Source organism: Megalobrama amblycephala, unplaced genomic scaffold (assembly GCF_018812025.1).
Source record: "Megalobrama amblycephala isolate DHTTF-2021 unplaced genomic scaffold, ASM1881202v1 scaffold383, whole genome shotgun sequence".
Taxonomy (NCBI): domain Eukaryota; kingdom Metazoa; phylum Chordata; class Actinopteri; order Cypriniformes; family Xenocyprididae; genus Megalobrama; species Megalobrama amblycephala.
In genome coordinates, this window is record NW_025953352.1 from 56,169 (window position 1) to 70,798 (window position 14,630).

The 14,630-nt window shown below is 35.4% G+C and overlaps 1 protein-coding gene across 3 annotated transcripts in view; it reads left to right on the forward strand.

The window, feature by feature from the left end:
- Positions 1–14,630, forward strand: part of pacsin1a (protein kinase C and casein kinase substrate in neurons 1a) — a 57,967-nt gene that overhangs the window by 23,288 nt on the left and 20,049 nt on the right. For 2 of the 3 annotated variants that reach the window (XM_048179867.1, XM_048179869.1), the window contains exons 2-3: positions 10,307–10,427; positions 13,138–13,294. In XM_048179867.1, the coding sequence (XP_048035824.1) occupies positions 10,368–10,427; positions 13,138–13,294 (217 nt within the window). In that variant the 5' untranslated portion in view covers positions 10,307–10,367. Of the gene's footprint in view, positions 1–3,103; positions 3,290–10,306; positions 10,428–13,137; positions 13,295–14,630 lie in introns of those variants that run through there. The other variant, XM_048179868.1, reaches the window with a different exon arrangement.

Genomic DNA, 14,630 nt, shown 5'->3' on the forward strand with positions numbered 1-14,630 from the left:
AGTGCTCATAATGTTATGCCTGATCGGTGTATGATTGCAGATAATAATAATAATAATATATTTGCAAAATGTAACTATATTTTACAAAACAAATCTGCACTGCATTGTGTCACTGCATTGTGTCTTTTATGTCATTGCCAATGTTTTCAGCACAATCATGCCTCCCTTCTATGTAAATTAGGCTTATTATAGATTGTACCTCACTTGACTGTGGAAAGCAAACAGATTTGTATTTAAATGAGACTTTTTTTATAGCAATCATGGCAGCAATAATTCATCAAATGATGGAGAGGAGCATTATCTGAGCTTTTAATGATAGAAAAGAGCAACGATTTATCCAGTCACACACCTTTTCAGAATTTTAAATGTTCAAGTTTACTTATTATGATCATAAGTGTTTTTAACTGCCTTTCAGCTGTTCAAATAATTTAGCGCATTGAATGACTGTAAGAGTAGGCATTGCAAATCATAATGCAGTGCTGTGAGTGACTTTGGACAAAAGTAATATAATGTATTTTTTTTTTCTTTTAATTAGAAACTTCTAAAGTACTAATATCCATTTTCTTTTGTTTCACATTCTTTATTTCTGAACTGATAATGCATGCAATTTGTGAGAAAATGCATTTTGCATGTAATAGACAAGAGTTTGCAATGGTGCAATGAGTGTTTGCATACAAAAAGCGAGGGCACGAATTATGGATGCACCTTTCCTTCAGATACTCTAATTACTTTTGCATTTTATATAAGCCAGTGCTTTCTTATATATAAAACTTATCAAAGGGCCCATAACAAATAACTGTTCAACATCTAATAGTCTCTTATGGATCAGACAGCTCATCTTAGTAATTTCATGAGACTTGTCTGCAGCAAACCCTGCAAACACAGTTCCTGCAGGGAGACAGGTGCGATATATTTAGCAGCAGTCTCTGAAATCTGCTTACTATAATAGGTTTACATGTATGTGCAATAGTTTTCATTAACTTGGCCAGAGGCCTCCAAACTCGGTCCTGGATGTTCTGCAGTTTATCTCCAACCAGCTTCCAACACACCTTCTTGAAAGTTTCTTGTATGCCTAGTGAGACCTTGATTAGCTGGTTCAGGTGTGTTTAATTGGGGTTGGAGCTAAACTTTGCAGGACAGCGGCCCTCCAGGATTGAGTTTGGAGACCTCTGCACTAGGAATTCGTTAACACCAAGTGTTTTCAAAGAAAACCATTCAAGAAATAGTGAGATTATGTACTAAAATGTAACAAAGCAGTGCAGCATTTAGCATATGTGCTCCAGAAATTAATTATGGCTCTCACATTGGTCACACAATTTTTTTGTCCTGATCCCATTTCTCCCCTCTTCTTTGGTTTCCGTGAAGCTCAACTAGTCAGACCTTCAGACTGATAGTTGAAGGATTCCGTCGCAGCTTTCATTGCCCAAGATGACATCTGACTGACATGTAAAGCAACCAATTACAGTTCATTTTGTTTTGTTTAGGGATGTGAAATTGTAAAGGCAATGTGTCTATGATAACAGAACGGCATGCATCTAATAAATTATTCATTCAAGAACTTGACATACTTTTGAAAATCCTGCATGTAGTTGATCCTGATAAGCGTTCATTGTCACGGTTATAAACATGACGACTTTCTTCTTCCATGAGGTGGTTTGGCGTTACAATGGCTTTGTTTCCAAGCGTATAGAATTCAACCAATTAGATGACGACTTCATACTCCCAAAGTGTTTCCCATTTTGTGTGCCTTATGCTTCAGACATTCAGCCAACGATCCGTGGCAAGCCGTGACATCTGAGGCTGAGATGACTCAACTGGTAGACCAGGTTGCTAGCAATGGCAAGGCCGCAGGGAACGCACATACTGATAAAAATGTATAGCTTAAATGCACTACAAATTGCTGTGAATAAAAGTAGCTGCTAAACATAAACATTAGGGCTATCAACACATTCATTTAGAAAAATTATATAATTATACTTTTAAAAATTAAAACATAATTTTCTCTGACCTGTATGTAAAGTCAAATTCAAGCTTGAAGTGCCACATGCTAAACGTCTTTTTGCAAGTCCGCTTGTCCCTTGGAAATGAACAATTTAATGACTTAGCCTGTTAGTTCCTATAATTAATCTGCCACATTATTTAAATAATGAATAACTGATTGACAGTCCTTATTTATATAAATAAAGGAAAGACAGATAAGAGCAAGCAAGCAAAGTATTGTTAAATATCTGTAAATGAATACTGAAGGGTGGCAAATTAATAGGCTGCCTGCATGGCATGTATTCTCATTACATTACTCTGTTGTCAAGGTGATGTCATGCTAATAATGACATGTCTCCCTGCACCCCCAGAATCACACAGAACATGAGACATTGTCTTTCTCTCTCCTCTCTCTCTCCTCCTGTGTCAATTCATGTCAACCAGAACATTGTCCCCTCAGTTCACCTTTTATTTCGTCACTGGATTTATTTAAGGGTACTTTTACACAACAACGATGCACTAAAAACAGAAAGGTTTTATCTTTTCGTTTTTCGCTTACAGATGAACAACGTTGCCAAAATGATCCCTGTTCACACAAATCCCCAAAAACGACTAAAAATGCTGTATTATTCATGCCAGGCCTGTAGATGGGGATGTCACTTTGTAAAGAAACACTACGCATGAAAATAATACGTATGCACACGATGTCTCCGTTTTCACAAATTCACATTTTGTTGTTTACAAGGAGACGATAATGCCATACTTTTCAAAAACTTGCACTTTTAATCCCATTTTCAAAAGTTTGCATTTTCAGGCCCCCAAAACGCAGTTGTCATGTAAATGAACGGCAATTCAATGGTTAAAAAGTTCAATTTTTAGTTGAAAATGATGTGTAAACGGCCCCTTAGCTGTCACCTCTGTTTAAGGACATTTTCCCTCACCAGAGCAACCCAGCAGCTTTCCATCACAATGTTCCCCAGTGTGTGAGTGTGATCACACCCTCTCCCAGCACAACTTATCCACCCACTCCTCTCTCTCTCTCTCTCTCTCTCTCTCTCTCTCTCTCTCACTCTTTCTCTTGTTCTCTCGCTCCTCCCCATAACCCCTTGCCTCATGCGGTCTAAGCCATTCAAGTGGAACACCGCAGGATTATCCTCTACATGAGCTCCAGACACACTCCAAAACCAAGACCGCATAAGACTCTAGTACAGAACAAAAAATAATATAATCAGCTGGACCCGTGTAATGATATCTGGAACATTTTACTCTTAAAAGGTCCTACCATTGTTTGTGAATGGGTTCATCGTTGGTAAGTTCATAGTTTATTTATTTATTTATTTATTAATATTAAATCAAAGAGCTAAAATGATAAAGAGCTGAATGGAATAATTTTTCCTCATGTTTGGTTCTGCAAGGGGTCTTTTTAGCATTTTTGAGTAAGATCAGTAGACCATCTTTTATGGAAATTACTGCAAAAACACAGATGATATTGCTAGTCAAACATTTGGACACACTTCAATGAAATGTTCTTATGATCTTTTTGATCTGCATGCTTTTGATAAGATGCTTGAAATTTGTTTTGTAAATAAATATGATTTGTGCCTATGCTTTTCTCTAATTTTTTAAAATTATTTTTATTTATTTTGTTTTGTTTACATGGGTAAGATGGAGCGGATATTGTAGCAAAAACAGTTCAGGTGTGTCCGGGTTGTTCCACTTGGTGCAAAAGTATTATTAACCACTTGCAATCAAGTGTCATCCCCTGTGGAAAAGACGTGTGCCTAATTGTATTGAATGTGCACTTGTAGTGTACTTCAAATCTTAAAAGTATATTTAAAAAACAAAAAACTGTACATGCAGATAAAATATTAATAAAATAAAATCCTGCTTGAGTGTTCTAAACACTTTCATGTTTCTTAACACACTTAAGTGCACTTTTAAAAAGATTTGTAGTTGTCAAATTAAATGTTTTACCTTAAAGTGCATTTTAAGTCATAGTGTTTTATTAATCTATTGTCATCCGTAAAATACGTACACTACTTTAACTGTTATTCAATATTAGATTTAAAGGATTAGTTCACTTCAGAATTAAAATTTCCTGATAGTTTTCTCACCCCCATGCCATCAAAGATGATTATGTCTTTCTCTCTTCAGCCGAAAAGAAATTAAGGATTTTGATGAAAACATTCCAGGATTTTTCTCCATATAGTGGACTTCACTGGGGGCCAATGATTGAAAGTCTAAATTGCAGTTTTAATACAGTTTCAAAGGGCTCTACACAATTCCAGCTGAAGAATAAGGGTCTTGTTTAGCGAAACGATCTGACTTTTTTAAAAAGAATAAAAATATTTATACTTTTTAACCACAAGTGCTTGTCTTGCACTGCTCTGTGATGCGCCACGCATGATGTAATTACATTGGAAAGGTCATGCATGACAAAAGTACCAAACCAGTGTCTACAAAGCGAACGTGCAAAGACTAAGTCTAAGTTTTTCATCCTAATTCCGCCTGCATCACCCGTGAACTTTCCAACATGATTACGTAATGCATGGCGGATTGCAGCAAGACGATACGGTGCAAGACAAGCATTTGTGGTTAAAAAGTACATAAATTTGTCTTCTTTTTTTTTTTTTTTTTTTTTTTTTTTTTTTAGAAAATGGCAAATTGTTCCGCTAGATAAGACACTTATTCCTCAGCTGGGAACTGCATGGAAACTGCAATTTGGACCTTCAACGTGTTGTACCCCAGTGAAGTCCACTATGTGGAGAAAAATACTGGAATATTTTCCTCAAAAAACTTAATTTCTTTTCGACTGAAGAAAGAAAGACATGAACATCTTGGATGACATGGGGGTGAGTAAATTATCAGGAAATTTTAATTTTGAAGTGAACTAATCCTTTAACGTTAGTATATTTTAAACGAACTAAATTGCAACTTCATTACAAAAGTCTTAATATATTTAAACATTTTTAAAAAATGCTAAAGTGTACTTCTTTTTTGCAAGGATCAGCTCTTGTATAACATTATGACATGCTTACGTAAATTAAGTAACTGTAATTCCCTTCTATACAAACACACCTCCTTTCTGTGTAAATTTACCACATTATAGATTTTGCCACATTATAGTTCTCAAAATCAGCGCATTATCTGCTGCAATTAATATTGTGCTATTTAAAAGAGATGCTTGTCTACATTTATCTGTTTATCATAGCAGCAGTAATTCATCAAAATATGGAGAAGAATGATTTAATCAGGCATATATCCAAGCATATATGTGGACTAGCATCTGCTGCATCCTACACAACAGAGAGCTGACCTGCAAGATGGGAATTGTGCCACGCATTCAGCATAGATTTTGATTGGCCATCAATGTTTTATTGGCATCTGCTGGAGAAAAAAAAAATCTGTTCTGAAAGTGATTGCAATGATATTGTTCTTCTGTGTTGTTAATGTGGACTTCGCTATTGTCAAATGACTAGAATGATTATTGAATCATTATAGTTAAGTTATCTTTGTAATTATCATCCTTGGTGTAATTCTTGGTGTAAGTAATTCTTATTGAATTACTCCCCAAGACTTCTCTAGCAGAGACACGATAATTTGGTCCTCATAATCTGAATGAAAGGAGAGCTGATTAAGGACTGTCTCGCAGTTCACAAATCATTAAATATTAATTTTAGTAATATCACTTGTACTGAAACCCTGCTGTTGTCCTGACACTAAACAGAGATTGCTGATATCAGCTTTGCCTCTATGTTTCTATGATATGCTGTTTAAATGGCGACTGGTTAACCATAAATGAGATATGTAATGAGTCAGTCTTCTGGCATCATCATATCTGTCATGTAACGTGTTGTGAAGGAGAATAGTGAAGTGGATATGGTTTCATGACATGATTCATGGGAATTCCTAATTCAAATTAGTGAGACTTTATTTTGAGATATAGATATAGGTAATTTTGTGTAATTACAAATATACATGATATATATGTTGCAATAAAAAAATGACATAAAAAATGAAAGTATACATTAATTTGTATTGGAAATGTCCGCGAACTTAAAAAAAATGTCTTGGCAGAAAATTACCTATATCTTTTCCATTTTTGTACAGATTTTTTTCTTTGAGTGTATGGTCTGTTTTGTTTTTACCCTTCTTTTAATGTATCACTGTTCAGTGATTTCAGTACGGTGTGTCATCCTTGAATATAGATATATATATTTTGAATTAATGGTTTCAGCAAAGGAGCAAATAGCTAAAAAAAACTGCGAAACCTGAAGACTCTCACAAGATGGCTGCCTGTGTCATTATGCTTCCTCTACTGTGCTCAATATGTGTCATCAGACATTGTGGGCTTAACGAATCTGGGTTTTAGAAACTGGGTTAAAGACTCATTAAACCATATTCACTTTTCCAGTGCTCATGGGTCCAGGTTTACTGTGTTATGAACCTGTGTGTATCGGCTTCAGGTATAGTTCTAGATTTGTGAAGCCACATTGTTGTAGAGTGGGTCACAAAGGTTCTGCTTTATTTTTGCTGTACTATAATTAGTTTTGACAGCATATGCCACGATTGTTTGTTTTTCTTTGATAAGCAATTTGCGGTAAATAAAATGTGTTAATTAGTAATGTGGCAGCTTTTCTATCCTTTTTTACATTTAGTCAGCAGTGAGTGTTGAACACTATGAGTGTTCAGTGGAGTGTTCCTTTAGCTCAAACAGCGGAGCACTGCGCCAAGGTCATGGGTTTGATTTCAAGGAAGTCTTTCACTGATAAATTGCATACGTTCCTTAAATGCCAAGTCACTTTGGATATATGCATCTGCCAAACCCATGTAAAAAGAAGTACACTTTAGCATACTTTTAAAAAGAGTCCTTATTATAAAAATGTATGTACTTTAAAAGAATATACTTAGGTGCAAACTGAATGTAAGGTTTTCAGACACTTTATTGCATGTTATTTTTAAATAAAAATGTACTATAGCTTAAATTTTTATTAAATGAAATTAGTTGAACTTAAGAGTGCCTTTGGTTGTTACGACAACATGTTTTTATGTTCACATCGGGAACATGGGAGCACCGCGATGCGACCGCAAAAGGCACTTTCACTTTCAAAGTGCACGCCACTGATCAAAAGTGCACGCCACTGATAAGCATTGTAAATTAAGTATTACAGAATACACATACCAATTAAATGCACAGATCTCCTCTCGTGAGTCCACCACTGGATGAGGCAATATCACTTTCGTTTCTATTTCAGATATCTCTTTTATAGATGCCATCAATGCTTTTGCCTTTCAAGATGTAATTACCGAAATCAAAACAGTCCATAAACTATAAATCCTCACGAAAACAGTCAAGCCAGCTCGCGCGTCAACCTGAGAGATCAGCCTCCTTACCTTAAAGTTTCAAATTTCTCGGTTTCTGAATGGACGGTTTGGCTTGATTGACAAACGCTAACGTTCGGGCATGATTTATATAACATCGACCTGTCCTAAAACGTTAGCACGCTTTGATCGATGATGGTTTGGAGATCGCGTGTTTCTCCGTTCGAGGGCGCATTTCCTGTTCACATCCGCAACAAAACAGCTGATTATTTACGAACGAAAGCATGAAAATGGTCTCATTTGAAAGAAAATATTCTAAGCTAAAAGATGATATATTGTGACTGATTGAAGCAGCCCTTATCAAAAGTGCGGGGGTCGATTTCTGTCTTTTCAAAACTGCGGGGGTCCTGACCCCCCTGTCCCCCGTGCCAACGGCGCCCCTGGATAAAAGCATTGCTTATGCATGTTTATGCACACGATTTTCTTAACTTTTTGCTCAAAATGTTATTTTTTTTTTTTTTTTTTTTTTTTTATGAAACTCTCATTCAAGATTAAAAAAAGGATGAATAAAGCTAATATATATATATATATATATATATATATATATATATATATATATATATATATATATATATATTTGTTAGTTTAAAAGCAGAGGCTCTGTTCTTTCTTTTGATATTTATACAACAAAATCTGAAAGTTTTGTTACAGTGATTAAAAAATGCTGCCGCTGGATGGCAACTCTTTTTTAAAAACAATGGCGGGGAAAGAGTGAAGTGTACTGACAAGCAAATTAATGTATACTTTCATTTTTTTATGTCATTTTTTTATTGCAACATATATATCATGTATATTTGTAATTACACATATTTTTGTAATGATGAAGTTGCAATTTAGTACATTTCAGATATATTAATTTAAATGCAAAATTAAATAGTGCTTACATTTATTTTAGTATAGTTAGTTAATACATCAAATAACTATAGCAAAAGATTATTAAAACATAATTATTCAAAATGTACATTAAGGTAAATCTTTTAATTTGACATTATTACAAAGTGTACTTTTTTAAAGTGTGTTAAGATACATGTAACAGGTAATCTGTGTTTGTCTGTTTTGGGTGGGTTTTTAGTTCTGTTACCTAGTTTTCTGTTAGTTTCTATGGTTTCTCGTTAATTGATTTGATTATCATGTGCACCTGTCATTCATTTCGTTGATTGGTTTGTTTGCATTTAAGCTCTCTGTTTCTTTCAGCTCATTGTCCGTTCTCATCGGTATTACATGGTTACTCTGTTTCAGTTTTCTAGTTAAGAGTGTCCTTTAGTATTTTGTGTCGAGTTCTTTTTAAATAACACCAATATATTTCCTTGCTATGTGATTTGTCTATAAACCCAAAATGAACATTGTTGAGGCTCATGAAGTATTCTTATCTTGAACTATGACAGAGCATCACCACATAATACTGATTGGTAGCTAGCACAAAATTTATAAAATTCAGGGTGACAATAAAAATTTGTGCACAATAGAAGTGTGATTCTTTGCATAGGTCTAATACAGTTTAGTCCAATGGAACAGAGAAACCTTATAATTGGCAGATTTGCAACTCTCTACATATGCAGTAACTCACGAATAGTGCTCAACATGGAGTCATAACTCAAAATAATTTGATTTTACTATTTTTGTGTTGTTATTGATAGTTATCAGTATTGAATAATTTATGTTATAGTAAAAATATCTTTTGTTTTTTATACCATCTTTGAGGTTGATGCAATGCATTTATTTTATTTTTATTTTTGTGTGCATTCATATAATTTCCACTGTTAAATTAATGAAGAAACAGGTTGCAGACTTTCAAAGCAGCATGTCTTAGTGTCATATGTGCTTAAAGGCTATAGGAGGTTTTTTTCTTTTTTTCTTTTTTTTTTTAAAGAATTTAACCCCCGATTATTTCCGCAGCAATATTATGGACATGTTAAACATCACTGTAGTAAAATGTCTGTATGATGTACGTAACACATTGACAATCAAAAATCATTAATTGGAACATTAAGTGACAGACAATAAATATTGTATTTACCTGCTTTAAAAACATTCCAGTAACATTCCACTGCTAATAGGGATTAAGTGAAAAGGAGAGACAATTACATTTTAAAGCATCTTTGTGAAAATAACCCTGGAATAAATAGACATGAGGATTTGGGGGAAAACGAGAGATTCTTAGTGCATTCCAGAGAATTATTAATGGGATAAATCATAAATTAAATCCGGAGAGCAGACCACAAATGCGCAGAATATGTTGTCTTTTTTCATACTGTTACAGCGGAATACAAAAGAAAAAAAGAAAATAATCAGGAGGAAAAGAATTTCAGCGACTAGAAAGAGCTCTCGCCACAGATATTCTTGTTATACCATGTCACGTTAAAATATGTCACGTTATTCTCTTGAAGTCTGAATATGAGAACATGAAGGAAATATTATAGCTCATTTAATCAAACTCATGGATAAGGATTTTTTGTAGTGACACCTTATGATTTGGAATGATTTGTTTCTGTGTTTTTGAGTGGAACTTTCCCAAACTGGAAGTGCTTCCCATAATCTAAAACGCAGTAGACTTGTCAGGAAAAAGGTGGATAATGCAGAAATAGATTTAACATCTGCTGAATCACATGTACACACATTTGAGAAATGTTCTTAGATCAAATGTAGGACAGTTTCTATGTAACATTTTATAAATGAGGCCCCTGGTCTATTGGTTATTTTTAGTGAAAGTCAGATCTCCTTAAGTTTAAACAGATGTCATAGCAGAGTAACCACAGGTGTAGTTAATCACAATCACTATTAATATGTTTTGCTTGAAAATTGTGCTTGTGCTTTCTTTCAATCAAATGCCAGTTGGTTTGATATTTAGTTATCTATTAAAATGGCATTCGAACATATTTTGAGTGTGACTTAGGTGTCCAAACAATGTCTCTGTCTCTCTCTCTCTCTCTCTCTCTCTCTCTAGTCCTTGAGGAAGTCCGCTTTTCTGCAGACGTGTTCAGTCTTGCTTCGCATCACCCAGCACGATGTCTGGCTCTTACGATGAATCCGCTGTCGCTGATGAGGCCATGGACAGCTTTTGGGAGGTACAAAGACCACCATTTCCTTCCCTTAAATGCTACACTGCTAAGTTATTCAGCCAGTCATCAATAGTTGTGTTGTGTTTTAGCCAGCTATAGTTGGAAAACAGGGGGATGTTGTGTTCACAGTATCAGCATCTGCCAGAATACTCACAATGAGCTCTATTTAGATGGCACTGTCTGTCCCTGTGATGTTGCCAAAGCTCTTCACATCACCCTTTGTGAGGGTCTGGCAGCCAGAACAATCTTAACATCATGTCAGTATTATGTCAGTATTCGGTCAGTGCTCAGATAGCATTGCAGACCTAGTGTTTTATGTGTTTTTGTTTGTGTTTGAGCAGTTTAAGTAGATACTCCAGCACAAGGTCCACTTCCAGTCAGGCTATTGAGTTATTAGTGCACCTGCATTGAGCAGCACCTGCATCCGGACTGCAGTCTGAAAGCATTGTATGTGCTAGTTTTGTGTGTCTGTATGATTGACTGTAAATGAAGAGCTCTATCAGTGTGTGCTACTATGAGTTTTTATTTATAGGCTGATTTGACTCATCAGAGCTTGTCTGAAGGTCAGTGTAGCTGAATATGAGATGAAGTGCCGTGGTAAAACCTGCCTGGAAGGCGAACTGTTCTATAAAGATTGTTAAGAAAGAAAAACTCATATATCCCTTACTGCATCTTCAGCAATATATAGCTTAAGTAAGGATAACATACATCCAGGCAGTTGTTAACGCAAAAAAACACGAACAGGGTTTGTATCTAGATGTACATTGTCCCACTTATTATACGGATACTTGCCACACAAGTAAACACTTTATTTTACAGTGTCCTTGTTATATATGTCACATGTAGTTACTATAGTAATAACAGTAAATTATGCATAATTACATGCAACTAACCCTAATCCTAACCCTATGGTAAGTACATGTTGTTCATTAATATTACTTAAATGTATAATTACACTGTAACAAAGACATCTTAAAATAAAGTGTAACCGTAAATAATTAGACACAAACTATTGATTTGAGCTGAATTATTTGATTAGCTTATTAAATGCAAAGTTTCCGTGAAAAAACGAAACAAAACAAAACAAAAAACAAAAAAAAAAAAACAAAAAAAAAAACAGTTCTTTCAAACAAGAAAAACATTTAGGGGTTATGTACAGTCATACCACTAATTACACAAATTTTCACTGAATAAATAATGACAGGGACATGAAATATTAATTTGAGAAGAAACTGTTTTAAGGTCACCATGAAATCAAAACTGACAATTATTGTTTTTTATGGAATATTGCAGTATTTATTACAAATGATTTATCCGTGCACATTAATTATTTGTTTAAATTCATGTGTCCTCATAATCTTTAATCAAAACAACTGCCCCTCTCTCTTGCAGCGACATCTCTTCTCTTCTCTGATGATGAGGGCGGGGCAACCTGTCACTCACATGAGATCAACCAATAGCAAACCACAACCATCCAACCATCCAATCAATTCCCCGCGGACAAAATCAAGTCCCGTCCTACATTTGTTCTTGTTCCAGAAGCCGTTTCACTCGGATATACGTCACAATAGGGAAGAAATTACCATTTCATGTCGACTTTAAAATCTTACCTGCTTGTTATCTTAGTCCATTATAGTGTACAAAACAATCGTTCTAGCAACAAGACGAACACTTATTATAAATCAATCAATATTACTGTATCAATATTACTGTAATATTATCGTTAATACTAAAGTCCTCCAGTTAAATTTTGCAGTAAATATAATCGATAACTGAAGTGCAAGATGGCACCAGATGCATTAGAACGAAATGAGATAGCCCGTCCGTGGTGCGATACGAGAAACATGAAATAAGTGCTGGCCTCAAATACGACTAACCAATCAGAATCAAGCATTTCAGAGAGCTGTGTAATAATACTGCCCTCTAGAGTTGGTCAATATACCTGCTGATTTTTCAGCATTTTGTCAACTTCAGTCATTTAAAAGGCATTCAAATAACCTGTGTTGTTTATAAATTCCCAGAGCAGTGAGGCTCTGTGGACATGTTGCATCTTTCATTCCTTTAAACCGTCTCGAAACCTCGCTGAGCTTTCTTGGACATGTATGCATGCGTGTATGCAGTTGTGATGTCATTGTTAGTGCAGTGAAGCGCAGGATTAGAGCACTAGCAGCACATGGACACAAAGCTGTGGCAGTCATTGCATAACTTCACATGCACAACAATGAGTCCCATCCCCCCTCATATCATCTCCTCTCCCACCCGCACTCATTCCTCTGTGCTTTCTTACGCCACCTGGAGGCACCAAGGAGAACTATATGGTCTTCCCGCGTAACCAGAAACATTTTGAAAAAAAAAAAAAAAGTCTATTATATTATATTATATTATATTATATTATATTATATTATATTATATTATATTATATTAATTAAGTCTTGGCAAGCATAAGAGACTTCTTTCAAAAACGTTAGAGAGTCGTACTGACTTTTGAACAGTAGTGGTATGCACATATCTGCTATGTAAAATAACTTAATCAGGGCAGTACTAAATTTATTAACTAAATACAATTTTCATAATCACTTTTATATTATTAAAATTGAAAAAAAAAAATTAAAAATGATAAACATCTTGCAGATTCTGCATGGGTGTAAACTTATAAGAAGAACTGCATATCAAGTTATATGTAATATGATGTGATATGAAATATGATTTCTTCTAGGTGGGAAATTATAAGCGTGCAGTCAAGAGAATTGATGACGGCCATCGACTTTGCAATGATCTTATGAACTGCCTTCAGGAACGTGCCAAGATCGAGAAGTCCTACAGCACACAGCTCACTGAATGGTCTAAAAGGTGGAGGCAACTGATTGAGAAAGGTCAGTTAGATATATCTAAAGCTTCTTTCTTTGTCCTCTTAAGATTTTTTAAGTAGTGCGTTGATCCTAGAGTGCTATCTGTGTGAATGCAAACACATCCCGGGATCGATCCTGGGATGGGGACCTAGTAAAATTGCCGGGATCAGTCCCGGAACACACCCTGTGTGAACAAAAGGAGCGATCAATGCCATAAGGGGTGTGTTGTAGTGATGACTCTGAAGCTGAGATCATTTGCCAGCTTAGTGAAATGGTAAGCTAGTTGTGCAAGGTTATGATCGAATCAGAAAAAAAATGCACAAGCGTGGTTTCTCGAAAGATAAATCACAGATCATAAGCAAATTTAAGATGGTGTGTAGAGACATTACACATACGATGTCATGTGTCTTTACGGGATCTTTAAGGGGTGTGTGAGAACACATGCACAGATTCCAGAAAATCACTGGCAGTGTGAATGAACCAAAATCAAATAATCCCGGGTCACATTATCAGTGTATTTTCCGGAATCTCTGTGTGAAATGTCTTCAGACAGCATGTGCACATATACCGAAATGAGTTCCCTTTCACTACTTTTTGCTACTCTCCTGCGCTTTAATTGTTTAAAATCACTTGTTTTTAATCCCCAATGCTTAAAAAGGCATTCAAATGCCTTCAAATGCTTTTGAGACAACTCAGCACAGTAAAGTCACGTGAGCGTAACCGTGATAGAGATGATTGTAAGGGTGGACCTCCTACAGGGGTTAAGGCTGTAGGGTTGCCGAGCGACTAAAGAAACGTTATCAGCAAGATGGTAGAAAACTGTACATTTCTTGTCTATTACCACCCTCTGCAACTTATACCAATGACGGAAATAAGCGCAGTTATAATAGCAAAATATGTGGGAGAGCGTTGCTATAGTTTGGCAATATTGTATTGCAATGGGGAGCACATTAATGTTAATACTAAATCAAAACTAGTTAGCGCATCATTTGTAATAGAAAGAGTTTAATGACAATATCTGATTATGGTTACACTTAAAATAATTACAAAATAGATGTATGAGATGATAAAATCATATACCATTAATCGTACCCAGCATGTATGTAAAAAGTTACCTGAGAGAGAGAGAGAGAGTGAAAGAGAAAGAGAAAGAGAAAGAGAGAGAGCCAGAGAATGCCCAAGAAAAGCCAAGAATCAAAGAGACAGAGCAACAGTTACAATTTTCTTTTATTCCTTCCTTGACCATGTGACTGAAACCCAAATGTGAGACGTTCAAAATGACCAAATAGAAGATTAAAACTTCCCCCACTGTACTAAAGGTGTGACAATTTGTAGACCCCCGATGTACACACATCTTGGC